The sequence below is a fragment of the Podarcis tiliguerta genome, assembly GCF_965153285.1.
Source record: "Podarcis tiliguerta genome assembly, chromosome: 7".
Taxonomy (NCBI): Eukaryota; Metazoa; Chordata; class Lepidosauria; order Squamata; family Lacertidae; genus Podarcis; species Podarcis tiliguerta.
Window position 1 is genome coordinate 15,137,929 of NC_139540.1, and position 26,242 is coordinate 15,164,170.

Sequence of the window (26,242 nt, forward strand, 5' to 3'; positions counted from 1 at the left end):
ATCATCCTTGCTTCTTTCTGCTGCCAGCTGTTTCCACCGGAGATGCAAGCCTGCAATAAGGAAGACATTTCCCCATTGGGATAGGAGATAACAGCTGGTTACCATAGAGTGTCAGGAAGCAAGAACAAGTAGATGGATAAGGTGGGACAAAGGGAACATCACAAAGAGCTGGCTTATGGCTTTTGGCTTATGGGTACACTCTAAAGCAGACTTCCTCAACTTGGTACGCTAGAAGTTTTGGGCTGCAACTCCTATCAACAGGCCAGCTAGTAAATTAAAAATAATGACTTGTGCAAGGCCACTTCAGTTTTTTTCAGGCTGCTGGGGGTTACACTGGGATGCTTGCCACATTAGACGTGTGAAACGCAAATGAATTAAAAGGTGCAGAAAAATTCAAGTTGCTGGTTAGAATCAGAGAATAGTAGAGTTGGAAGGGACCGCAAGGGTCATCTAGTTCAACTCCCTACAATTCAGGGATCTCAGCTAAAGCATCCTGGGCAGATGATCATTCAACCTCTGCTTAAAAACCCCCAAGGAAGGAGGGTCCACAACCTCCTGAGGGAGACCATTCCACTGTCAAACAGGCTCTTACTATCACTGCTCACTGGAAGGACAGATCCTGAAGCTGAGGCTCCAATACTTTGGCCACCTCATGAGAAGAGAAGACTCCCTGGAAAAGCCCCTGATGTTGGGAAAGATGGAGGGCACAAGGAGAAGGGGATGACAGAGAACAAGATAGTTTGACAGTGTTCTCGAAGTCACCAGCATGAGTTTGACCAAACTGCGGGAGGCAGTGGAAGACAAGAGTGCCTGGCATGCTCTGGTCATTGGGGTCATGAAGAGTCAGACATGACTAAACGACTAAACAACAACAACAAAATCCCATCTCCTCTTAGTCTCCTCTTTTCCAGGCTAAACATACTCAGCTCCTTCAACTGTTCCTCCTAAGGCTTCTTGGTTCTTGGCCCACTTCTCGGTCCACGTTGCACCCCAAATGTTTGTGGGAGCCGGAGCCCAAACCACATCTGGCATAAAGCATGAAGAAGCTCTTTCCTAGCTTGGTACTGGTTTACTGATAAAGATCATCGCAAATGTTTTCCATTATTGTTAGGTTATATCCAATTTGGTGCAGAGTTCCGGCAGTGTGAGGATTTCCACTTGCACAATCAAACTCTCCCCCCCCCCTCCGGCCCCCGTATGCACCTTAAATCTGTTCTGGGGGTTTTCCCAACCCTCCAGAGCAGATTTGGGGCATGCATGGTGTGTGTGGAATTGCATTGCACAAGTAGCAACCCTTGCACTAGTGGAACATGTTAGTTGAACACCATCCCGTTTCAGCTTTTGAAACTCCCATTGTTCTAGGCATGTTTTGCGACAGGGAACTTCATTCATGTGAGCAGTTTCTGAGCTCTGGGCACGGTACTGGACGTAAGATTTCAGATTAAAACTGCCACTGCTGGAACGAAAGGAGGACCTTTTTCTGCCTATCCACTTCCAGCCACTCTCTGAAGGCTGGAGAAGAGACCCTCATAAGAATATTAGGGGGTGGGTAGGGGAAGCGTGGCTTTGTTTTTTTGCAGTCTTCAGATGAGGACGAGACCATGTGAAAAATGAAGATTTTAGCTGCAGTTCATTCATTTTCATATGTGTGTGTGTGTTTTAACATATCATTTTCAACAATTATTAAACATACTTTTATATTTTATACAATTTGTTTGACTTCCATCAATCACACCTGAAAATTTTCCAATCTTTTCACTTAATTTACATTTCTTACTTTCACTATCACAGTTAAATATCATAACTAATATCTCCCTTCTTTCTCTTCTTTGCAATATTTCATACATTTCTCCTTACAGAACTTCTTGTAGTCCTACTAGCGTGACTTGTTGATTACAGTTGCTCTTCAAATAGTTCGTATATTTCTTCCAGTCTTCTGTAAATCTCTGGCCCCGCAGGTTTCACATCCTTCCTGTCATTTTATCCAATTCTGCGTATTCCATTAATTTTGTCTGCCATTCTGCAGTTCATTCATTTCCAGCTTTGTATTCTTGTCATAAAAAGTGCGCCTAGACATTCCATTGCGGCGCCCATAACGTAGGTTTAAAGTGCCATTTAGCTCCTAGCTTTCATATCTCAGTTTCTAACACTGCCCAGTTCACTAAATGCATGGACCATTTCCTGGCTGAAGCCGTGAGGCTCTGAATAAAATCCAGTTAAAACACTGTGTACTACCAAAGGTACTCTTTGCCTGAGCACTTGGTGGCATAGGGTATGCGCCTAGCTTCTAGCCGGCCACATGTAGTGACAACTGCCAATCTGTCGCTAGGCGAAACATTTCTCACGTATCCGAGGACAGCAAAGGGAGAAAAATGTGGAGGCAAGTGTTGGCCCCGGCTTGCAGAAGACTTAACCCACCCAAATAGTGCGGGATTCCTGCACTGCGAGGAAACAGCACAAGACACGAAGGTTCTCATGTTACAAGGCTGGCGAGTCGGCATGTTCCTGCTAGCAGTGGCGTGAGGGACTCTGTAGCCTCTCAGTGACCCCGAGCGAGTTAGTAAGGGCCTCTAGAACACCCAATCCCTTCTTTGTACTGACAGGAGGGTTATCTTAGGACAGCCACTCAGGGAATGACAACTAAATTGCCACAAGCGTGCAGCTGTTTGTGTCAGAGCAACGGTGCACCAACACACACAAATTGAAGGGCTTAGGAGCACAGCAAGCTGCCTTGCGGGAGGTGTGTTAGCAGAGGTTGGGTGGCCATCCGCCATGGATGCTTTCATTGCGATTCCTGCCTTGCGGGGGTTGGACTAGATGACCCATGGTACCCCTTCCATTTCTACAGTTCTGTGATTCTATGAGTCAGACCAGTGGTCCATCCAGATCAGTAGTGTCTGTGCTGACTCGCAGGAGCTCTCCAGGGTTTTCGGCAGCCCTACCTGGATATTGAACCAATGGTGGTCTGCCATTTAGCTCTGGCCCCAGAGCAAATTCCAGTTTCAGATTTGGGATTTTTCTTTGGGGAGAAGTTCTTCCTCCCTGGCTGTTACCATCCCAGTAATGATCAGCCTTTTCCCTAAAGGTAAAGGGACCCCTGACCATTAGGTCCAATTGTTACCAACTCTGGGGTTGCGGCGCTCATCTCGCTTTATTGGGCGAGGGAGCCAGCATACAGCTTCCGGGTCATGTGGCCAGCATGACTAAGCCGCTTCTGGCGAACCAGAGCAACGCACGGAAACGCCGTTTACCTTCCCGCTGGAGTGGTACCTATTTATCTACTTGCACTTTGACGTGCTTTCGAACTGCTAGGTTGGCAGGAGCAGGGACAAAGCAAAGGGAGCTCACCCCGTTGCGGGGATTCGAACCACCGACCTTCAGATCGGCAAGTCCTAGGCTCTGTAGTTTAACCCACAGCGCCACCCGCGTCCCTTGCCTTTCCCCTACCCTGATGCTATTTGCATTTCTTAACACCAGTCTGTACCTCAAATCTAGCTGGAAGAGCCAGGCTACAGGTAAGCTTGAAAAAGAAAGCAAGCGAATTTCACCATCACGATGTGAATGCTCTGCAAGTTGCAGTACTTGAGGACCTGAAGACTCCTTGCCAATTCCAGCGTGGGCTGATCTGATCCCAGACTAGTGTATGAATTGAAACTTGGTTATCCCTTAGATCCATTAGCGGTTCCCAGTTGGTGGTCCGTGGACTGGCTGCTATATAAAACAAGCAGATCAGTGATTCCTAACACTCTGGTTGTTTTGACAGCATTCTCAGCTTAAAAACAAAAAAGGCACCAAAATGCATTTCAAATGTGTTTTGCGAGAGAGAACACTTTCAGGAATGCAGTGTCTTGAGTGACAATATTCCGATGCAGATTTGGTTGTGGGTTTAAAATGTGCTCAGGTTAATGCAGAAATGTAAGGGGGGGGGGGAGAAGACACACGCAGAGAGGACATGGGCAGGAAATGGACTTATTCCATCCTTATCAAACTTTAAGCATGAGCCATGGGTCTACATCTCCTTGAGTCCCATCAGGGAAAAGGGGGGTATAAGTAAATATAATAAAATAATAATAATAATAATAATAATAATAATAATAATAATAATAATACTTGTTTCTTCTCGGTCCCCATATGGGACAGCTGCATATTCCTGCAACTCTACAAGTCTATTGATTCTCAACATGCTGGAAAAAGCTGCGTTTGTTTTGGATTTTTAGCTCTCCTGTGCCCTCTGCTGGGAAGTGCCGGTCCTTGAATGCACACACCCAGGGCACTGTTGAGATGGACCTTTTACCTGGCAAAGCCTCTCCATCTGGCTAATCTTCAGGTGAACTCTCTCACCGAGAGCTGAAAGCTCTGAGCTCATACAGTTCCCTGCACTATATCAATTGTTCATCAACTTCCAAAGGGCCCTGCTTGTTGAAGGGTTAAAAAAACCCCAAAAGCACTGCTATGTGAGTAACAAGTGCTTTGGGTTTCTCTCATGCTACTAAACCCATGTGCAAAAATGCCTTGTGGCTTTTCCCCCTTATCTTCTGGATGCAACATCAACTGCTTTTAATTGAATTGGCTCACTTGGACCACTAAAGAAACATGAGTCCAAATGATTCTTTGGCTCTCTTTTCTCCTGCTGATCCTTTCCTTCCTTTTTTTTTCTTCTTCTAACATCAGCACGTGATAAAGTATGTTGAAAATGAGCTGGATTCTAGGATTCTGTGTTATAAATCAAGCACTGCCAGGAGTTGTTTCTTTTAGTTTTCCAGTGAATTTCTTATCAATAAACAATTTGGTGTGCCATGAGAACATTTTTATTCTGAAAGTGTGGCTCAGAGAAATGAGTTGAGAACCACTGCATTAAACTAGTGTTTTATGTGAACACACATCAGGCTGGTACCTGCTGCCCTGCTTCTGCTGCAGTGTTGATGAAGCAACAGTATCTGTGGAGAACAGGATGATGCCAGACTTAGAAAAGCCTTTGGTCAGACTCATCTTACATACTTCTGCTCAAAGAGCTCAAGGGACAATTATTGCAATTACTTTCTGTAATGAGCTGGCCTCTCTCTGTTTCTGCAGAGTTGAAGCCCAATAGTGTCAGATTTGCAAATGAATTCTGACCCCGCGGCTTGACGGGAGAGGTTGCGGGCTCCCTTTCCTTGCAAGGTTTCAAGAAAAGGAACAGGAGGTATGAGGCATGCATTGAGGATGGTCAGCCAGCTGGCTGAGAGGCCGAGCTGGTTCCTCAGAGCAGTTTCCGCCATGAGCCTATCAAATTTGAACCAAGATGTGGCAAAGGTTTGCTGCTCCCAGTTTCCCTTTGAGTATAGACAGCTGCAAATGCTGTTAAGAGGTGTAAGAAAAGGAAAGAAATCACACTTTCATGGTAGGCCTCCCTTTGGATTTTTGTTGTGACCTGGCCCGCACACATATCCTCTGTAACAGAAGGGCTATGGCATTTGAGGGAACCCTTCTCGTATTGACTTGCCTACCACAGAACCGCAGTTGAGCAACAGAACATTCTGGGCCATCTTCTGTCCTCAAAGGTGTGTATGGCTGTGTCTCTTACCCTGTAGAAATCCTCAGACTTTGTGACTTGCAGCCCCGGGTGGGAGGCTTCCTTACTAAATGGAGGCAATTAGTTAGAGACCTCAGTTGGTAGAGATGAAACTTGTCTGTTCAAAGGGTGCTATGGTGGAAACAGTGCCTGAGAGCCCTGTGGTCTGGAGTCACGCTTTTAAGTTTACTTATTAAAATTACCTACGTGAGTTTGTGATGACGCAGTCAGTCAGATTGCAGAACAATTAGCAAACTCTTTGGATTAGTTAGCATATTATTCAGGAAGAAAGTCGATGTACTCATTCCATGTTGACAAAGTTAAACAAGATTAAATCACGCCTCAGAAGTTCAGACCAGCACCTTTCCTAACAGTCCTGTCACTTGTTGTTGTTTAGTCGTGTCCGACTCTTCGTGACCCCATGGACCAGAGCACACCAGGCACTCCTGTCTTCCACTGCCTCCCACAGTTTGGTCAAACTCATGCTGGTAGCTTCGAGAACACTGTCCAACCATCTCATCCTCTGTCGTCCCCTTCTCCTTGTGCCCTCCATCTTTCCCAACATCAGGGTCTTTTCCAGGGAGTCTTCTCTTCTCATGAGGTGGCCAAAGTATTGGAGCCTCAGCTTCAGGATCTGTCCTTCCAGTGAGCACTCAGGGCTGATTTCCTTCAGAATGGATAGGTTTGATCTTCTTGCAGTCCATGGGACTCTCAAGAGTCTCCTCCAGCACCATAATTCAAAAGCATCAATTCTTTGGCGATCAGCCTTCTTTTTGGTCCAGCTCTCTCTTCCATACATCACTACTGGAAAAACCATGGCTTTAACTATATGGACCTTTGTGGGCAAGGTGATGTCACTATCAACTTCCAAGTTCAATGGCGCTCCAGGAAATGCTTGCTTCTCATCTAATCGTTTCGCCACCTTTAGATAAGTGTCACGGCTTTTGCAAGGAAACCTTGAATAATATACTTTGATCCGATCTCGTCTGCTTCATGCAACCTCTAGTTTAAGTGAAATTGAATTAAATAGCAGATATTGCAACTAGGACCTTCTGCATACAAAGCAGGGAATCTACCATTCTGGAACCCTCCCTCTAATGCCAGCTTCTTGTTCCGTTCATTCTCCTTTAGGTTGGTACATTCAGGACCCGGGAAAGGCTCCCCCCAGGCCGGGATGGATTTGTCCTTTGCTACCCGTACAGGTACACGGCAAGGAATCGAAAGCCATCTCTTCAGGACGGAGACCGGCAGAGACCTCTCACTGTGGACGCGGAGCATAGTTCAGGGTTGCCACAACGCTGCGGAACTCTCAATGGAAATCACTACCGGTGAGCCAAAGCTATAGGGCCACAGTCGGCAACTAACCTTTGAAATAGGGGTAGGGAACCTACGGCTCCCCAGCAGCCATGACCCCTAGGTGGGGGTCTTACCTCTGGTTGCTTACCTCTGGTCTGTTTGCTGTCCAAAATGGCCAAGGGGTGCTGAAGGTCCCTTTGTCTGCTATATCCAGGAGTGAGCAAAACGAAGGGTTCTCTCACAATGTACAGTGCCTCGGGTTACAGACACTTCAGGTTACAGATTCCGCTAACCCAGAAATAGTACCTCGGGTTAAGAACTTTGCTTCAGGATGAGAATGAGCTATGGTGGCTCATTTACGAGAAATAATGTATTTAGCATTAATTCTGGAAGTGTATACAGTGGTACCTCAGGTTACATACGCTTCAGGTTACAGACTCCGCTAACCCAGAAATAGTACCTCGGGTTAAGAACTTTGCTTCAGGATGAGAACAGAAATTGCGTGGCGGTGGCAGCGGGAGACCTCATTAGCTAAAGTGGTACCTCAGGTTAATAACAGTTTCAGGGTAAGAACGGACCTCCAGAACGAATTAAGTTCTTAACCCGAGGTACCACTGTATGCTGCTATTTGCACTAGGGAGAAGTGTGTTTTGAGAGCCTTTTGCTCTGTTCACGCAGAGCTGAATTATATAATCGAGGAGAACCCTCGAGTTCAGGAGTTCAAGCCACAGAGGCTGGGCTTATGGGGTGGACTCCCAGGCCACCAGCTGCCATAAGGAAGACTACAATACGATACGATAATCTTTATTGTCATTGTCCCATACAACGAAATTGAAAATATCTACATCAGACATTCAAAAACCAACAAGCCTGCTATCCCAACTATCCCAGCCTGGTTGGCCCCCTAAAAACTCTGATATCCCATAATTGAATACAATATACTCACATAGAGACTACCTTAAAGGTAAAGGGAGCCCTGACCGTTAGGTCCAGTCATGGCCGACTCTGGGGTTGCGGTGCTCATCTCGCTTTATTGGCCAAGGGAGCCGGGATACAGCTTCCAGGTCATGTGGCCAGCATGACTAAGCCGCTTCTGGCAAACCAGAGGAGCACACGGAAACGCCGTTTACCTTCCCGCCGGAGCGGTACCTATTTATCTACTTGCACTTTGAGGTGCTTTTGAACTGCTAGGTTGGCAGGAGGAGGGACCAAGCAACGGGAGCTCACCCCGTCACGGGGATTCAAACCAACCTTCTGATTGGCAAGTCCTAGGCTCTGTGGTTTAACCCTCCAGGCCGCCCGTGTCCCCTAAGAGACTACCTTACGCTGTGTTTAAAACCAAAATCGCATTTGGATAGAAACTGTTTCTCAGGCGGCTAGTCCTAGTCTTTATAACCCTGTACCTTCTTCCAGAAGGCAGAAGCTGAAAGAGATCATTTCTGGGGTGCGCACTATCCTGCGCTATCTCTGCAGCTTTCCTTTGACACCTGGAAGCATAGATTTGCTCCAAGGTGGGAAGAGTGCACCCAATTATTCTCTCTGCAGTCTTTACAACCTTGGACAGCGTTGTTTTCCCCCTGACCGTGTAGTTCACTGACCAGGTGGTTCCTGGTTTGTGTCCCAGCTATTGTGAGCCAAGGCGCCTGTCACAGAAATCGTGCCTGGCTAGGACCAATTTGCAGGTTCAGAGAGCCTATTAACCCCCCATGCTTTTAATTATTACTATTATATACAGCTGCAGTTGGTATTACTTCTTGCCTTCCAGGTATCTTCTCAGCTCCTGCTGGTGCTCAGCCACGTATGCTGAAATATTAGTGCTACGCTGTTTTCCTGCTTGCAGTCATCGGAGCCTGTTTTCAGTTGTTATGGAGCCAATTAGTTCCCTATCCCCAAGCTTGTCTGCAAGCTAGAACCAAAATATTCAAAAGCCTTCAAATAGGCTTGTGACTCCCCACCCATTAACTATTACCAATTCCTGTGTCTTTTCCCCTTCAGCTTGCACCTACAAAAGCCAGGAATGCCGTCTGACCATTCATTACGAACATGGATTCTCCCTCGCAGCTGAACCTCAAGATGGTGCCTTCCCCAAAACCATTCTACAGTTTCCCTACGAGAAGCTAAAAATGTCCTCGGACGATGGGATTCGGATGCTTTACTTAGACTTTGGAGGAAAGGAAGGAGAAATTGTAAGATTTTTATTTTTGTATTTTCCCCGCGTTGCCGTGAATATAGTTCGTTGTCGTTTGCAGCATCTGAACTTTCGATAAACGTTTTGGTACCGGGTGACAGTGATTGTGCAGCGCTGTGCTGCGAATTAGGTGCTTAAGAATTTGGAAAGTATTTGAAAAAGCAGGTGTCATGTTACTAGATTCCTAGTAATCAGGAGACAGCTCCTTGCAGGCCTGAAGGTAGATATGCAAGGCTATGTGTACGCTACAGGTTTTTTAAAGATGAAGTTTCTGATCCTGGGCAACACAAATTTTGCAGCAAGAATATCTGCCATTCGTGTAAAATATACAAAAGCAAATACGCGCAGCTTTCACTTGATTGAAGTATTTATAGGCCTACCGTATAGCAAAGTTATTTAAATCACAGGTTTAATGTGCATTCCCATTGCACATTTGGATAGAAACTGTTTCTCAGGCGGCTAGTCCTAGTGAACAACCTAGTGAACAACCTAGAAGCAGAAACGATGGCCCTTGACAGTAAAGTTCCCATTATCATTTCCTGGAAAGTGAATGGGGATAGCTCAGCTAAGGGAATCCCATTTCTAAGCACACACTCATTTTCAGCTTAGGACAATTCATCTCCTCTTTATCCCGTAGTTAATGGGCAAATGCTCCCACAAAGGGGAAGAGTCAATGTCCTACTGCCTTACTTTGAAACCAGCTATTGGAGGTGCGCCTAAGGTTAGCTTCTCCCCCACCACCTTGCTCCAACTACTGAAAGATCAGCAAAAACAAGGATCAGCTGCATAGTCAGGAGAGAGAACAGCTGCATTTGACATCTCCAGCCGCTGCTTGGCAGAATTGCTTTTTTAAAGCACTATGGACCACCTGTCTGATTTAGTCTGCTGCATAATCTACAACCACGTCACTTTCAAAGTGATGCTTTCATTCTAGTTTTGAGCTTACTGTAAGGATACTGATAACTTTCTTTTTCTTCATACGATCAAAAATAAAATTGTGGGTTGCATCGAAAGATCCCATTTCTAGTTACGGAACCATTCGTTTTGTTAGCAAGGCACCTTCGGCTGCAACCCAGATTTCCTTCTGTATACATCCTTTATTGAGTCATACTTCTTCTCTTTTCTGATTTCAGCAACTGGACCTTCACTCTTGTCCAAAGCCAATTGTGTTCATCATTCATTCATTCCTTTCGGCCAAGATTACAAGACTTGGGTTGGTAGCATAAGCACAGTCTGAAGGAAGAACGGAGGAGTTGCCTGCACAATCTAAATGGCAAGAGACATCTTGGCAACAGCAGAAGCTGCTAGGGATATATATATATAATATTCTGCACAGGAGCAATGCCCACGTCTGGACCAGCTACGAAAACAGAGCACAGAAAGGAGGAAGAGTTGCCGAGATGCTCGAGAGCAGGACATTTGCTTCGACTAACACACTGCAGGGGAAACAAAACTGATTGTTTGTAAATAGAGGAAATAAATAAATAATTGAAGGAGTAAATAGCTTAATATTACAGCGTGGCATTTCCAGTATACATAACTTTGTCCGTAGCAGTGCTAAGAGAGCAGTGGTTTTCAAACTGGGCTCTGAGAAACTGGGATGCCCGAGTTAGAAAATCAGCAATGCGAGAACAACTCCCCTGAAGTCCACCATTTTCCCTAGTGTCGCCCAGGCGCAATGGAGCAACGGTCAGCTTTAGGGTGCCCCTCTCTGTTTGTGTAGCATGACAACTACTCCCCACAGATGGGGCTGGCAGTCTTTGTGGACTGATAAAAGTGTGTCCCAAAACATCCCAGAAATCTGCAGTCCATTGTGGGTAAGGAGAATCGGTTGAACACAGATGTGGGCAGGGGTTCTGAGAGTATGCAGTTTGGAAACCGCTGATGAGTGAAAATAAGGGCTAGGCAGATAGACAGAAGATCTGGTGAAAAGTTGTCAAGATCTTGTGCACCCGTGGACTTTGTCTCTGCTGAGCCATCTTTCTGTTTTCAGAAAACTCCATTTTCCTGCCATTAATGCACCAACCAGAGTAGTTTGCTTGTCCAGACAAAGGTGGAAATGGTTTGGAAATCTAGTTCTCTGTGGACATTGCACAGAAGGGCACTATTCCCAGGTGGAGAGGTCAGACTGAGGCAGCGTTGCCAAGCCAGACCAGAACAGGGGGAAACCTCAGAATTATCCTTAGGTACTGTAGCTTAAGGGTTACAATGGTCACATGTAACATTCGGCTGTAGAAGCCGCTGTGCCCGTTTAGTTAATAAATCCAAGATAACTTTCGTAAAATGGAGTTGCTCAGTTAACAGTAGTTAACTTGTGGTGAGAGAAACAGTCTATATGAAATTATGTGATGCATTTCAAATCGTTTTACTCTAAAGACATTGAAGGCAGCGAAGATCCTTCTGGGAGAATTCTAAGATGGGGAGGCTCATTTTGAATTGAGCTTCGGCTAAAACTCCTTCAGTGGTGATGCTTTTGCTGACAGGCTTCCCATGAGCCAAGGAACAAGGGAAAGGTTCTTTAATTCCTTCCTTCCCAGCAACAAACTTTGGCAACCCTATATTGTTGCCATTTCACTCCCATTTGCTGGCTTCTTGACCCAAGTATAGATCCGAACAGCTGTGGTGTAAGAACACCAGCAGCACTCGGGAGCAACCAATCGCCATGGCAAAGTGCTGTTTTATTGGGCTGGAGCAGACCCAGGGAAGCGGGTGGACTTAATTCAGTCATGACTAACTTGTCCATCGATGTCAATGGGTCTCCTCTGAGTATGACTTGGTTGGATACGACCCACAAAGAATCCTGCTTGAATGCAGTCTTCCAAATGCATCAACACTAAAACCCTATCTTGTACACACACACACACAAAGAGGCAGAAAATGTGATCGGGAGACCCTGAGCTGGTGGCTTTCAGTATAACAATTATCCCTATTATTCATGCTTCCTGGAACACTGCTCATTTTTTCGATGTTGATTCCCTCTGACAGACAAAAGGGAGCTCAGTTGTGTTTCATTTTAATTGTGTTCCCTGGAAGTGGGACACGGCAACTAAATCTCTTTTTAGAGTTATTTTTGTACATGGGGGAAAATACATTGTTTTATATACAGAAGATACCAAGCGGGATCCGTATTACGGTGCAGATCTTAACCATGGCTAACGGAGCAAATGTTGCTAAGCACATCATGCACTTAACTTCATCCAGAACTGAGCCTTAAGCCAGAGTTTCCTAACCAGGGTTTGAAGCTAATAATAAAACCCTGGTTATAGAGTATTTGCTTGGTATTAATAACAGCTATGCCTGGTACTGGTGTAATTCTTAATGATGGTAAATGCAGGCATGGTGCAGGCAGAGGATGGAAAGTACTGAAGCCCTTGAGATGGGAGGGATATGATAATAGCGGTCTTCCAAAAAGAGATCTAACACACAACCCCTTTCTGTCAATGTAGTATTTCCCTGATCTAGAGCCCCATGTCCCACTCCAGTGCGCACAGAAGACTCTATGGGCTTCCATGTTTCACTTGAATGGACTTAGGAGTGGAATGCATCTAGGGGTAGGTCTCGTTCCTGCAATTAAAGCATAGGAACACCTTTGCAGGTAAGAGATCCCTGTAAGTGGAATAAGGGTTTCCATGTCAGTTGAAGGATGATAGAGGGATATGTGAGGCTGGGCTGAATTTTTTTCCTTTTGTGAAAACTAAAGGAACATGCAAATATACAGATGGAGAGCCATCAATCCATGCACTCAATCAATCCATCAATCAACGTCACGCAAAATACAAGTTCTTCGTTCAATACAAATGAAATTGCAAAGGGAGAGCGTTTGTGGATTTGAATGACAGAAAATAACCCAGAATTACTGTGTATTGTAGGGAAAGTAAATGCATGTGTAAATTATACTGTCCCTAAACACTTTTTTAAAAAAATCACTGGAATGTTATAGATATACCTGCATTGTAAATAATCAGAATTTATCTACTAGTTATCAATTAATAAATAACACAGTATGTCATGTAATTTACGGTGCTCAGATTACAATATAAAGAATAAGCGAATAATTTACAAAGAGAAAAAAATGTTATATATTTATAGACAAATACAGATTTTGGATCGACTCATATTTGGTTGGAGTTGATAGAACGAATTATACGGCGCTACTCAAGATTTGTAAGAATTTAGTTTAAAATATTTATATTTTAGAGGAAAAAATACTATATTTAATAAAAAATTCATTTACTGGAGCTTTTGTGGGGTTATAATTTATATGGCAAGAACAGAATGCTTTGAGAAAGCATTATAGTTACATTCAGTGACGCTAGCTTGATTAACCCCAATGGAATTTCTACAACTGAGTTTTGGCTTGATAGAAGCAATTATTCTAGCTAAGTCTCCTTTTACAATTATCTCCCTTGAATCTTCTGAAACTGGTTGAAACTTATTGTGGACATCTTTGCTTTGACTGAGGCATTCTGGTTCATCTTGGTTCATCTATGGGGGTCAGCAGTCAGGTCTAGAGGAAGAATATTCCTCCTGGTGGGCTTTTGGTTCAGGGTTTTTCAACAAAAACCACTGTTCTTGACACTTAATTTGTTATCAAGCGCAAGAGGATTTTGTCTATCTTGTAAAACTTTTATGGCTGGTTGGTTAACCACAAGGAAGCTACTGACAGAGTTATGCGTCTAGTAAATCAGGCAAACAGGAAAAGAAGATAACACTGTCAACCACTTAGAAACCTGGTTTTTATTTTCTAAATAAAAAAGCTGTACAAGCCGCATATAAAAAAAAAGCATAGAAGATTTGATTGTGTTATTTATACAGTTTGAAATAATAAGTGTGTGTGTGTGTGTGTGTGTGTGTGTGTGTATACACACACACACACACACACACACATGCACAGCTATATACACATAAGCCTCAATTCAAAGCCATTTTTTAAATGTCAGAGATCTTTGAGGGTATTACACTGCAGGAAACACTGGTTTAAGGGACTTCCACAGTGTAACAAGGCACTCCCACGCTGTCCACTTAATGTGCTGTGCTTGCTCAAAAATTGCCATCCTGGAATAGCAATGGTTTTAGCACATGTCATTTCTCCTTGCTCTTGTCTAAAACCCATTCAATGACCTGTAAACACATCCCAAGAAATGCACTTAGAATTAAAAATGAACATAAAACAAAGCTTAAGAGGTGCAATACAGAAATGTTGAATCTAATTAATACTGGGGCGGTTCTTTATAATTCAAGAATCTTCAAAAAAAAACATGATAGCCAACAACTATTACCAAACTCTGAATTCGTGAAACAAAGGCAGATATTCTGCTGGGCAAACAAACCATTTTACAGGTCACATTCCACAAATTAATACTAAGGGGAGAATTTGGTCATCTTACAGGCTCATCCAGCAGCCCAATGAAGCCACTACTTGAGGCAATTCAATCTATATAACCCTGGGAACCACTTTGATAACCCAAGCCAAGCCTCAGTACTATTTGTAATATTCTCCAGTACAGAAAACATAATCTGGACACGTAAGAGAGTCTCACCTGTTTAACATTGCTGGTTGCAGCTTTCTTCATTTCATCAAATAGTCCCCTAGATGTTTTCAGATCCTAAATAAGAACCATACTGCATCACAAGCGGAAAACTTAATGGATCGCAGTGTTACATTTAAGGTTAGCAAGAAGGAATAGATGTATTAATATTCTGGAAAACAAAGCACTACAGTAACACCAAAATGCATAAACTTTAATGGATGACAGCTGGCCTGTAGTTCATAAAAGCTTATGCCATAATAAATGAGTTACTTTTTAAGGTGATACAAGCCTGTTTGATGTTTTTTATCGCAAAGAAACTAACACAGCTATCCCACTGGAAATGGCAACAAATGGTAGTAAAAGCTGTACTGAACATCTCCAAATTTTGATATTCCACAGCCAAACAAACTAGTAAAATTAAAATTAAAAAACCCCAATGCTCAGTGTTTTTTTTTCTTTTTAATCCCCTGGCTACTGAGTCCTCTTAGCACATTTTTACGTCTTATCTTTGCACTCCTTTCATTTGTCCACATTGCTATTGAACCCAATTTGCTATTTCAACCCCCAGATTTTGTGTGGGAGCATTCCTGAAATCGTTGTGCCAGGTGCGGTGTTGCGATGCTTAATCAAAATCACGTGGGTCACCTATCCAATGAAACGGTAGCATGGGCTAATGGGGCAGAGCGGGGCTGAGGACTATTAAGAGCACAGGTGAAGGAAAATGGCACAAAGGATAGTATTCAACCAATGTGAATTTGATTGCAGCAAGTGCCCAGAAACCGCCACTTTAATAGAATGAGAAAGGCAAGGCACCTTGGCTCATCCCTATCAGAAGTGCATAATATTCTTAATCTCGGGGTCCCTTCCATAGCTGTCAACTTACAGATTTGAAAATAAGGGACCAGCAGCCTCGAAAATAAGGAATCAGCAACCAAAATAAGGGATTTTCAGGGCACAGGTATGCACAGGTATGTTCAGCTTCTGAGCCCCTCCGAGCCAAAGGCAGAAAGTCCAGCCAGCAGCCAAATGAAGCCTCAAGCGGTGGTTCCCACAGCACAGCAACCCGGCAAAGGGGATGCAGCAACAAAAACCACTGTCACCTCTCCGCTAGGAAGTGCTGAGCAAAGGCGAGTTCCCAGGCAACGCGGCCGATTTGATCGGCCCAAGGCATGCAAGCTCTACCCCCCAGTCGTTCTTAGATTCCTTATTGGGTGAGCAACACAGCCAAGCAACACAGTTGGAGCCTCCCTCGTCCATGGCCGGGAGAGGAAGGGAGAGGAGCTGCTTCCTTTGAAACCCGGGAAATTTAAGGGACATCATCAATAAGGGACAGCAGCGGGACACGGCGCTGGTATATGGGACTTTCCCGCCAAATAAGGGACGGTTGACAGCTATGGTTCCTTTCAACTCTACAATTCTGTGATTCTAAGTCAGTAAAAAGAAGGCCAGTTTGAGAGCACTTTGCAGAATACCATACTTTTCCGTGTATAAGACTAGGTTCTTCTCTTTAAATATAATGCTAAAAAGTGGGGGTCGTCTTATACATGGATAGTGCATAGGATGGACGCTTGATTGGTTGCTGCTGTGGCTGTCAGCCGTTATTGGGTGTGTTATTGGTTGTTGCGTCAATGGCTGGTGTCAACGCTTTGGCAATTGGTCGGGTGATTGGCAGATTCTGCCGGCGAGGGGACAGATGAGAGGCAGATTTTTGGATGCATGCGGGTGAGCAATCTTCGGCATCCACCCCCCCCCCCAAAAAAAAAGCTCAACAACTCTGTGCCATCTCCCCCCATTTTAAAAATTTGAGTCCCCAAATGGGGGAGTCTTATACATGGAAAAGTATGGTATATCTCACAGGCCACCCTTCCTTGTCAACATATCAAACCATAACACAATCACACACTGTTCTGTGCATGTGGAAGCTGGAGAAAAGTACCTTTAGATAATACTTGGATATCTCAAACAGACGCTGGCTGCACGCCGCAAAGCATTTGTGATCTTCAACAATGCCGTGCTCCTTGAGGGTTTTCGCCACCACCTCCTTCAGCATCTTGAAGAGAAGCATGGACAGTGTATTGCACGTCTGATGCCCAACACCACACTTTCAAATCCACATTTTTTATCGTGGCAAAACCGTGCTACTAACAAAGGGGCCTGGGCACCAGCATTTCTCAGCTCAGCCCTGCTATATAGTCAGTGCCTGCAGCATTTTCACAGGTAACACATCTAAGCGAAATTTAGGCTTACGATCCGCTCAAAAGGAAGCTGCAAAGATCAAAGCTGCCTGATGAGTGTAAACTGTACGTTGCATGTGGACACCTACACACATTTTGCTGCAATCGTATCTTTGCAGGCTTAGGTGCCAGACTAAAACATGATAGACGTCCCAGTGAAAGATGTAATTATGACGTGACCCCCTCATGCTAGAGCAAGTAACAAAACTTGTTCCGATTCTTTTTTTATTTGAACAAGCAAACAGATCGCTTGTTTACCTACCTCACAGGAATATGAATAAAATATTCATATTGTCCTTTGAAGATGAAACACTAGCTGCTAGGCATTAAAAAAATAAAAAACCTATCACATACACACACAACATCCTTGTTTGGATTTTTATTTAGTTGTTGTTGTTTTATCCTCCTTTAATGTCTCTTCCCTCCCTTTGACTAATTACTTAAGCTGACAGTTCCCTGTACTGAAACTATTCTCCATCTAGGGATAAAATGGATATTGTCTTCTGCTGCCTAAGTGCATAAACAAGCATTTCCCAGAGCTTAAGAAACTGTGCACTAACTCTGTAATATGAACTATTTATAATGCGGTGCTATTGCCCACCGCTCAGAACAAAACTAAACTACACGTATCCTTGGGGCATGTGCAGAATACAAGCGGAACTGAGTTTCTTGGCAACAGGAGCAGCATGGGAATTTGAAGAAGAGACTCAAAAGTCTGGCCAAAGAGGATGGCAAGTAATTTGTTGAATTTATGGCTCAACTCTTCGCCCTGCCTTATTCAATCTAGGGACAGCAAAAGCAAAGACAGAACTTCATTTTTAGCTATCCGGAAAAGTTATTTACCCGTGTATGCTTCTGAGATCTCGATTCCCTTGTGGGCTTCGATGTTTCTGGCTTTCCCCCACACCTCTGGCTTGCTGAGCTGCTCTTTAGGGCGACTTTATGCATCCGACTGTGAGACTGTTTCACAGCTACTGAAGGCAGAGAGACTGAAATCTCCTGGCATTGCCTTGTGACACCTCCTGAATGGCGACTCCCGCTGCTTGCGCTTGCCTGGGACAAGAGAGAATCTGTGCTTTCAGATTTCCGCAACCTAGAAAGAAGAGGGAACAAAACAGATGTTAAGATTATTCTGTTCTGTACGCGGATCGATTTGTCATTAAAACACCTCAGATCGTGTCAGACGCCGGCAATTAAAAATTATCCATCTGAAGCAGGAGAGAAAACATAACACATTTCTGCATCTGATCTTTCATCCAATCTGGCAGTGAGTTATCTAAACAGAACCAGTTTGGTGGGGCGTGACCCTCACTCGGCATCTTGCATCACGCAGCCCTATGGAGCTTAAGCAAAAATACCTTCAGGTCCTGTTTCAACATATTCAAAGGTTACAGCACAGGAAAAATAAGGCAGGAAGGGAGGAATTAGCAAAAGAGGATTAAGATTATCTGAACATTATGCCACAGAAATCTCTTCGGAATGAAAAGAGAGCTGAATTTACACATACTCAAAATACAGTGGTGCCTCGCAAGACGGAAAACCCGCTAGACGAAAGGGTTTTCCGTTTTGGAGGTGCTTCGTAAAACGAATTTGCTATGGGCTTGCTTCGCAAGACGAAACTGTCTTGCGATTCCTGGGTTGTTTTTTTCGCTCCTCACCCCCTTTTTCTAAGGCACTAAGCCGCTTAACAGCTGTTAGCTAAGCCGCTAAACAGCTGATCTAAGCCGCTTATCAGCTGATCTAAGCCGCTAATAGCCTTTTAGCAGCTAATCCGCTAATCCCTTAAGCCTTTAATAGCCGCTAATAGCCTTTTAGCAGCTAATCTGCTAATCCCTTAAGCCTTTAATAGCCGCTAATAGCCGCTAAACCGCTAATAGCACTAATCCGCTAATGGGCTTGCTTCGCAAGACGAAAAAAACTGCAAGACGAAGAGACTCGCGGAACAGATTCTTTTCGTCTTGCGAGGCACCACTGTATCTCACTTTTTTTTTTTTAAGTGTAGCATATCACCACTAGCATAGCTGGGGTTGGGGGCGCACTGGGCGGCCACTTACCACTTGGGGGGCGGGGCGGTGCCTGCAGCACACCCGAGCCCGAATGCCTGAGCAGCTAGCTACACCGCTGCATATTACCTCTTGTTGGGATGAAAGCCGTCCAGGTCCCTTGATCTGCGTTTGGATGCCTCTGTTTGCAGCTCCCTCTGCAAAGATTCCCCATCGGGGACACTCCCGGGCTCTGACAAAACCGCAGGAGACGGCAGAGGGCTCAAGGCACAGGGCACAGGACAGGACTCCTTGGTGCAGGTGGTCTGCGTTTCGTAACGGATAAGGCGAGTCTGAAGTTCAGCAAATGCCACGTCTCTCTCCAAAGCTCTCCTGTTGTCCAGGCAGTATCTAAAGCGAAACATGAAACAGCTTCAGAAGCCAGAGAGGAGCACTGCAGAAGAACGGAGGTGTTTTCCTAATTAAGGGATAACTTAGTACCCCTTGTTTACGTTTCAGTATGAGAATGTCTGCCCTTATTTGAATTGCTAGTGAACCTCTGAAAAGGTCCTCCTGCAGTCTGCTATGATATGGGGTAAAAACCAACCTCATGGATCAAACCGCCTTCCACCTTAGTTTCAGAGTACCACACCTCAACCCACAATTCACTGGCATCAAAAAGAATGCTATTTGTATATCCTATGCATGCTTACTCAGAAGTAGGTCCCACTAGGCTCAGTGGAGCTTACTTCCTAGTCAGTGGGTTTTGGATTCCAGCCTAAAAGAAGCCAAATGGTTTACAGCTGTTCTCTTGCTCAGCATGTTTCCAGCCATGCTGTTACAAAGTTGTTGTTTTGCTGTGTTATTATGAAATTGTTTTTGTAGTGTTTGTTTGAAATGCACCCCGGTTTCTTCGTTGTAAGCTGCTTTGAGCATGCTGTGTGTGTGTGTGTGTTCAGCATACAAATAAAATGAAGGAATGGATATTCCATCTATCAGATAATCCCCCGCTTGAACCCGTATCTGCCATGAATGAACTCATTAGATAGCCTTATGCAAGCCTCTGTCTCTTGGCCTCAGACCTCCCCATCTGTAAAATGGAGGATAGTAATGACAGATCCTGAAGCTGAGGCTCCAATACTTTGGCCACCTCATGAGAAGAGAAGACTCCCTGGAAAAGACCCTGATGTTGGGAAAGATGGAGGGCACAAGGAGAAGGGGGCGACAGAGGACAAGATGGTTGGACAGTGTTCTCGAAGCTACCAGCATGAGTTTGACCAAGCTGCGGTAGGCAGTGGAAGACAGGAGTGCCTGGCATGCTCTGGTCCATGGGGTCACAAAGAGTCGGACACGACTAAACAACAACAATGACTTGCCTTAACAGTGATGCTGCAAGGCTTACAACTAGCTATTCGTAAATGCTTTGCATGCACTATACAAAAGTATTATTAAGTATTATCCCTCAGAGGATTGTTTTAAAGACTCACTCAGATGAGGAGATGGCATGTGGTCCTTCTACAAATATTTGCTGCCAACAGGCAAGGATGAATCAATCAACCTCAGAGCACAAAGCAATCTCAGATATAGCAATCAATGGAACACATCCACATATGGATTAGAAGAGTCCTGCTGGTTTAGACAAGTGGCAAGCATTCTGAGTCTAAAAGTGACTGACCAGATACCTCCAAGAAGTGCACAAATAGGACCCAAGGGCAATAACCATTCTCTGATCATTTGTTCTCTCAACAGGGAGGTTCAATTTGGCCATTGCGCCTAAAAGCATATACTTTCCACTTTAGCAGATAAGATGGGCGGGATTGGCTTGCCTGACAATTCAATCAACATGGAGGCACATGGCTATTATATTTATCTGAGCAGCAGTACATCGTGCTTCCACTAGACTGTCAGGACAAATCAAGTCATTTTCTGTTACCAAGATAATATTGTCATACATAGCCTGAAGTCTATTCCCTCCTCTAAAAAGAGAGTTTTTAATCAACGTAAGTAATGAATTCAATTTTGCCACTAGAAACAAGCTCATTATCTGATAAGACAAAAAAAAATTCTTGCCTATCCATTTCATGGTATTTTGAGTTTCCTTGTTTGAATTCTGAGTTAAGCTTTGCTGCCCATTCTACAGAGCTGACATATTAATTTATCCTGAGTAATGCTGTCACTTTGCTCACTCTTTTTATGGCAACATCTTCCTCTCCTTCTCTTCTCCCCCCCCCCCCCCACAATCCAGCTGTGTCTGATCATTCATGACAATGGGAAAATGTTATGCAAATTGGTTTTGATCAGGCGCAGCACCAAAGAAACGTAAAAAAAAAAAATCAAGAAATTCCAAACTGCCTTTTTTTTGTACACAGCCCCACTAAAATGTTTGGGCGCTAATAAGCATTCCACAATCTGCTGAAGATGGTATTTGGCTCTTTGTAACTCTGGTTCCCGTCGCTAACTTGTCAATACCACTGCCATCATAGAACACTAAATAGTAAAATTAAATGGATTTCAAAAAGTAATGGAAAAACAGCTGACATTCCTTTCCAACACACACACACACACACACACCACACACACACACAGAGAGAGAAGCAGAGACACAGAGAGAGAAAATGCTACAAGTCCCAGGCACATAATAATAATAATAATAATAATAATAATAATAATAATAATAATAATAAATTTATACCCCGCCCATCTGGCTGGGTTTCCCCATCCACTCTGGGCAGCTTCCAACAAAATATTAAAACCACAATAAAACCAAACATTAAAAACGTCCCTAAACAGGGCTGCCTTCAGATGTCTTCTAAAAGCCAGATAGTTGTTTATTTCCTTGACATCTGCTGAGAGGGCATTCCACAGGGGGGTGCCACTACCGAGAAGGCCCTCTGCCTGATTCCCTGTAGCTTCACTTCTCATAGTGAGGGAACCGCCAGAAGGCCCTCAGTGCTGGACCTCAGTGTCCGGGCTGAACGACGGGGGTGAAGACGCTCCTTCAGGTATACTGGGTGTAATCCAAAAGGATTACGATCCCTATTGAACTCTGGAACGGATACAGTGCCCTGGGATGAACATCCAAAAGCAAAACATTTGACCAGCAACAGTCAATTGTTGTCGACTATAGCTCCCACTGGGAATTGTAGTTCACAATTCCTGGAGGGCACCAAGATTGACTACTCCTGAATCTGAGTTTAGGTCTCATCATGCAAATAAAATAGAGGAGGGCAGGTAACCACCTAATGCCATGGGCTCTGCACAGCTACAGTGCCATGGAAGTCTATTTGGATATATGGAGGATGCGGTTTGTTGCTTACCCCAAACTGCCTCTTTCATTTGTATTCAGCTACTGAAAAGAGCTTCTGTAAGAAACTAATGCTGCTTCTCAGTATGCACGTTGCGCTTCCCAACCCTTCAAAGTGTTTAACGATCAATGACAACCACCAACTTAGTCCATGAAAGCTTGGGGAAAGTCCTTTGAAGTAGATACTAAACCGTCTGAAGCAGCCTGTTCTACTTAATTCTTGCTCTATCTCATACTTCAATAAGGCAGGCAATCATCACAACAGACCAACTTCTCCAGGACAAAGGGATTAAGGACTAAACTTCACCCATTCCTACTCGGACTTCTCGGGTAAGATGGGCATTTCGCAGGGAGAAGAGCAGAAATTAACCTGGCTCTAATAAGACGTTCTTGGAATGTTCCACCATTGCTACTATGCATTGGGCGTTCTTGAGATTTACCTTCATCCTCACAGTGGAAACTAAAACAAGCACAGGGCACTGCGGGATTCCCAGAAAGGAATCCACTTTGGACATTCTTGTGCCATACTAGATACCTAGTGAGCAGTCTGATAAATTCAGATCATTTTCCACTAGTAAGTTAGAGCCATCTTCTTCTCCCCCCCCCCCCCCCGCTCTAAATTTTTATTGGAATTTTATTTACAACATAACATAAACCCCCCACCCTCAATACACAAATCCACCCTCATTAAACGTGAACATAACATACAGTGAGCATAACATACAACAATACAAACCACCAAATAAAAGACTTCCTTTATCCTGTATATGGCCTCCTTATTTACTTATTATAAACTGTTCCCTTTATGAATAATTATTAAAAAAAATTCTAATTATAACTGAACTATCCACAAAGTCTCCTGCAAACATTAATCGAAACAAGTCCAGGTATATGTTTTAGGGCACTGTTTTGTGAAGTATTCTCTGCCTTTTCCCCATGCTTTTTGAAACTCTTGTCTAGTGTGATCTCTAATTGCCTGTTAATCTAGCCGGTTCAATATACTCTAACAGTTTGAGTTAGAGCTATCTTCGTGTCAAATAGGGAACACTACAGTAGACTCTATGACACCCACTGTGATAAAACTATCCGAGAGCTTTCTCTAGTGTAGAGAACATGGTCAACCTGATACTTCTAAAGAAAATGGTGGTTGCTCCTCTCTTATCTGATTGGGGCCCCGTTTCCAAGCATGGAATGATTCAAAAACGCCAGAAGCCCAGGACAGCTGTGCTTCCCATTGCAGGATCCAGATGTAGCATAAATACACAGCAGCCTCTGCGAGTATGCAGAGCTGCTGTTAGAGAAGATGTGCATGGAGCCTCAGCCCATAACTGGGCTCAATATCCTTTAATGCAGGCATCACAGCATATATTCTCTGTTCCAAGGCCTCCTCCTCTGTCTACCTCCCATCCTGGCATAATAGAACCGCAGACTTAATTCACGGTCTGTCAGCAATTTTCCTTATTGCTTTGATTTGAAAGTGAAAAGTTACTGTCATAACATCTTAAGCACCCATTACCATAAAAACGTATAACTATTCAAATCAAAGGCGTAACGCTTTCATTCCAGACAATTAATTATTGCAAGATGCTAGCAAATTCAAATGATGCTTCCACTCGCATAATAATTAGACCAAATGTGAAGTGTGTGTGTGTACATTGGATATACACTGAGTAAGAGGACCGAGCGAACAGTTCACATCACTCACTTATAAAGGAACTTACTCGAGACCGTGATAATGGCAGCCAGCAGCCTTTTCAAAGGGCAAGCTTCTGAGTTTTCGAGGAGTCAGCTCTGGTGTCAGAAGGAAAGTATTTTCACTGAACAGGGTGGGGAGGGAGAAAGAACTGATTTTAATTTGCAGCTATGGCTTATTTATAGAATGGAGGATAACCTTTTTACAGGAAGAACAGCAACTGTCTGCCACATTGGCACCATATTATTAAAATTACACTGGCACAGTTAAACCTCAATTCATAGTATGCAACAGGGGTGGGGAACCTACAGCCCATGGCCCAGTTTTGGCCCGTGAGGCCGTTTTCCCCAAAACACACCCACCTTTCAACCGGTGGGTGTCACTTATGCTGTCAGCTAGCGGGCAGGAAGGTAGGGTTCAATTCTGCATTGGTCCTGGGTGCCTGGCTCCCAGCAGGTAACAGGAATGCACAGACAAAGGGGGAGGAGTTAACACCCAATTGACAGCTGACAAGCCAGGGTTTAATCCTGCTCAGTTTAGCTGTGTGCCCCTGTTCCCAGCAGAAAACAGGCATGCATAGCCAAACAAAGAACGCAACCCCCCCCCCCCCCGCAACTATAGGCTATTTGAGAGAAAGAGACTTCCTCACCACACCCCATGCCACCCCACCCAAGCCAATGCTTGGAAAAAAACTTAGAGCTTGCAAAGTGCTTGTTTCTGCACTCGCTCTGGGAGAGAGTGCCAAAATAAGCATGCTTTATAGGCTTTCTTGGGCTATGTGTGCCTATTTCCAGCAGGGAACAAGTGTGCACAGACAATGCAGCAGGAAATAATAATAATAATAATAATAATAATAATAATAATAATAATAATAATAATAATAATTTATTTGTACCCCGCCCATCTGGCTGGGTTTCCCCAGCCACTCTGGGCGGCTTCCAACAAAGATTAAAAATACATTAGAATGTCACACATTAAAAACTTCCCTGCCTTCAGATAGCTTCTAAATGTCAGGTAGTTGTTTATCTCTTTGACATCTGATGGGAGGGCGTTCCACAGGGCAGGTGCCACTACCGAGAAGGCCCTCTGCCTGGTTCCCTGTAGCTTTGCTTCTCGCAGTGAGGGAACCGCCAGAAGGCCCTCGGAGCTGGACCTCAGCATCCAGGCTGAATGATGGGGGTGGAGACACTCCTTCAGGTATACAGGACTGAGGCTGTTTAGGGCTTTAAAGGTCAACACTTTGAATTGTGCTTGGAAACATACTGGGAGCCAATGTAGGTCTTTCAAGACTGGTGTTATGTGGTCTCGGCAGCTGCTCCCAGTCACCAGTCTAGCTGCCGCAAAGAAATCAACCAAATACCACTTTTTTGGTAACTCATTGGATTAGTTGTAGTTTCCAGGTCACCTCCAAAGGCGCATTGTAGTAGTCCAAGCGGGAGATAACCAGAGCATGCACCACTCTGGCGAGATAGTCTGCGGGAAGGTAGGGTCTCAGTCTGTGTACCAGATAGAGCTGGTAGACAGCTGCCCTGGATACAGAATTGACCTGTGCCTCCATGGACAGCTGTGAGTCCAAAATGACTCTCAGGCTGCGCACCTGGTCCTTCAGGGGCAAAGTTACCCCATTCAGGACCAGGGAGTCCTCCATACCTGCGCACCCCTGTCCCCCAAGAACAGTACTTCTGTCTTGTCAGGATTCAACCTGCTGGTCAGCTGACAAACAGGTGGGTGAAATCCTGATCAGTATGGCTGTGTGCACTTGTTCCCAGCAGAAAGCAGGCAAGCACAGCCTGAAAAATGCAGGCTTCATATTCCCTGCTCCCTTCAGGGGGAGGGGAGGGAAAAAAGCGCTTCGCCAGCCCTGTGCTGAGCACTTCCAAACTGCAATGCCCCTTGCGCTGCAGTTCCCAAGAGCCTGACGGGCAGCTGGCATGTGGAAGCCCATGCAAGGGATTTTGACAAATGGTTGGGGCAACCCAACTCTCAAAGGATGCCAGGTGATTGACAGGTGGGTAGCCCCACCCACCCGTCAAACTTGCACCCCCCCCCTTCAACAATCCTGATAAGAAAATGGTCTATGGAGCTGAAAAGATTCCCCACCCCTGTCCCGTTATTGATTTTGCAGGTGTGGTGCACACCTTCAGCAGCGGAGAAATTACTATTAGGCACCTGAAGGAGGTATTAGAAAAAACATCTCACATAGATTCCAAAAGGCAATCCCAGCCTTCAGGATTACCATCTTAAAGAATGAACTATTCAACAGTGTGTTGTATTCCTAACAAGGCCTTACCTCTTTTGAACGTGTAAAGGCTGCAGATCCCCAATGGGCAGGCCTTCTGGGGTGAAATACTTTAGCAGCTCTTTGGCATCAAGTGATATCGCAGGGCCCTTTTGGCTTTCTTTACGGGCAAGTAATTCAGAAACCCTGGAGAGGGAAACAAAACAGATGAACAAAAATCACTA

At 44.5% G+C, this 26,242-nt stretch overlaps 2 protein-coding genes across 2 annotated transcripts in view; one reads left to right on the top strand and one right to left on the bottom strand.

The window, feature by feature from the left end:
* Nucleotides 1-13,273, top strand: part of SNTB1 (syntrophin beta 1) — a 110,267-nt gene extending 96,994 nt beyond the window's left edge. The window contains exons 5-7 of the mRNA XM_083450586.1: nucleotides 6,683-6,879; nucleotides 8,843-9,033; nucleotides 10,169-13,273. Of these exons, the coding sequence (XP_083306712.1) occupies nucleotides 6,683-6,879; nucleotides 8,843-9,033; nucleotides 10,169-10,261 (481 nt within the window). The 3' untranslated portion in view covers nucleotides 10,262-13,273. The remainder of the gene's footprint in view (nucleotides 1-6,682; nucleotides 6,880-8,842; nucleotides 9,034-10,168) is intronic.
* Nucleotides 13,274-13,754: 481 nt separating this feature from the next.
* MTBP (MDM2 binding protein) overlaps nucleotides 13,755-26,242 on the bottom strand; it is a 30,761-nt gene continuing 18,273 nt past the window's right edge. Inside the window, exons 16-22 of the mRNA XM_083450510.1 lie at nucleotides 26,070-26,204; nucleotides 23,808-23,903; nucleotides 18,933-19,193; nucleotides 17,644-17,893; nucleotides 16,503-16,616; nucleotides 14,576-14,641; nucleotides 13,755-14,156 (exon numbers count right to left, since the gene is read on the bottom strand). Coding sequence (XP_083306636.1) covers nucleotides 14,118-14,156; nucleotides 14,576-14,641; nucleotides 16,503-16,616; nucleotides 17,644-17,893; nucleotides 18,933-19,193; nucleotides 23,808-23,903; nucleotides 26,070-26,204 — 961 coding nt within the window. The 3' untranslated portion in view covers nucleotides 13,755-14,117. The remainder of the gene's footprint in view (nucleotides 14,157-14,575; nucleotides 14,642-16,502; nucleotides 16,617-17,643; nucleotides 17,894-18,932; nucleotides 19,194-23,807; nucleotides 23,904-26,069; nucleotides 26,205-26,242) is intronic.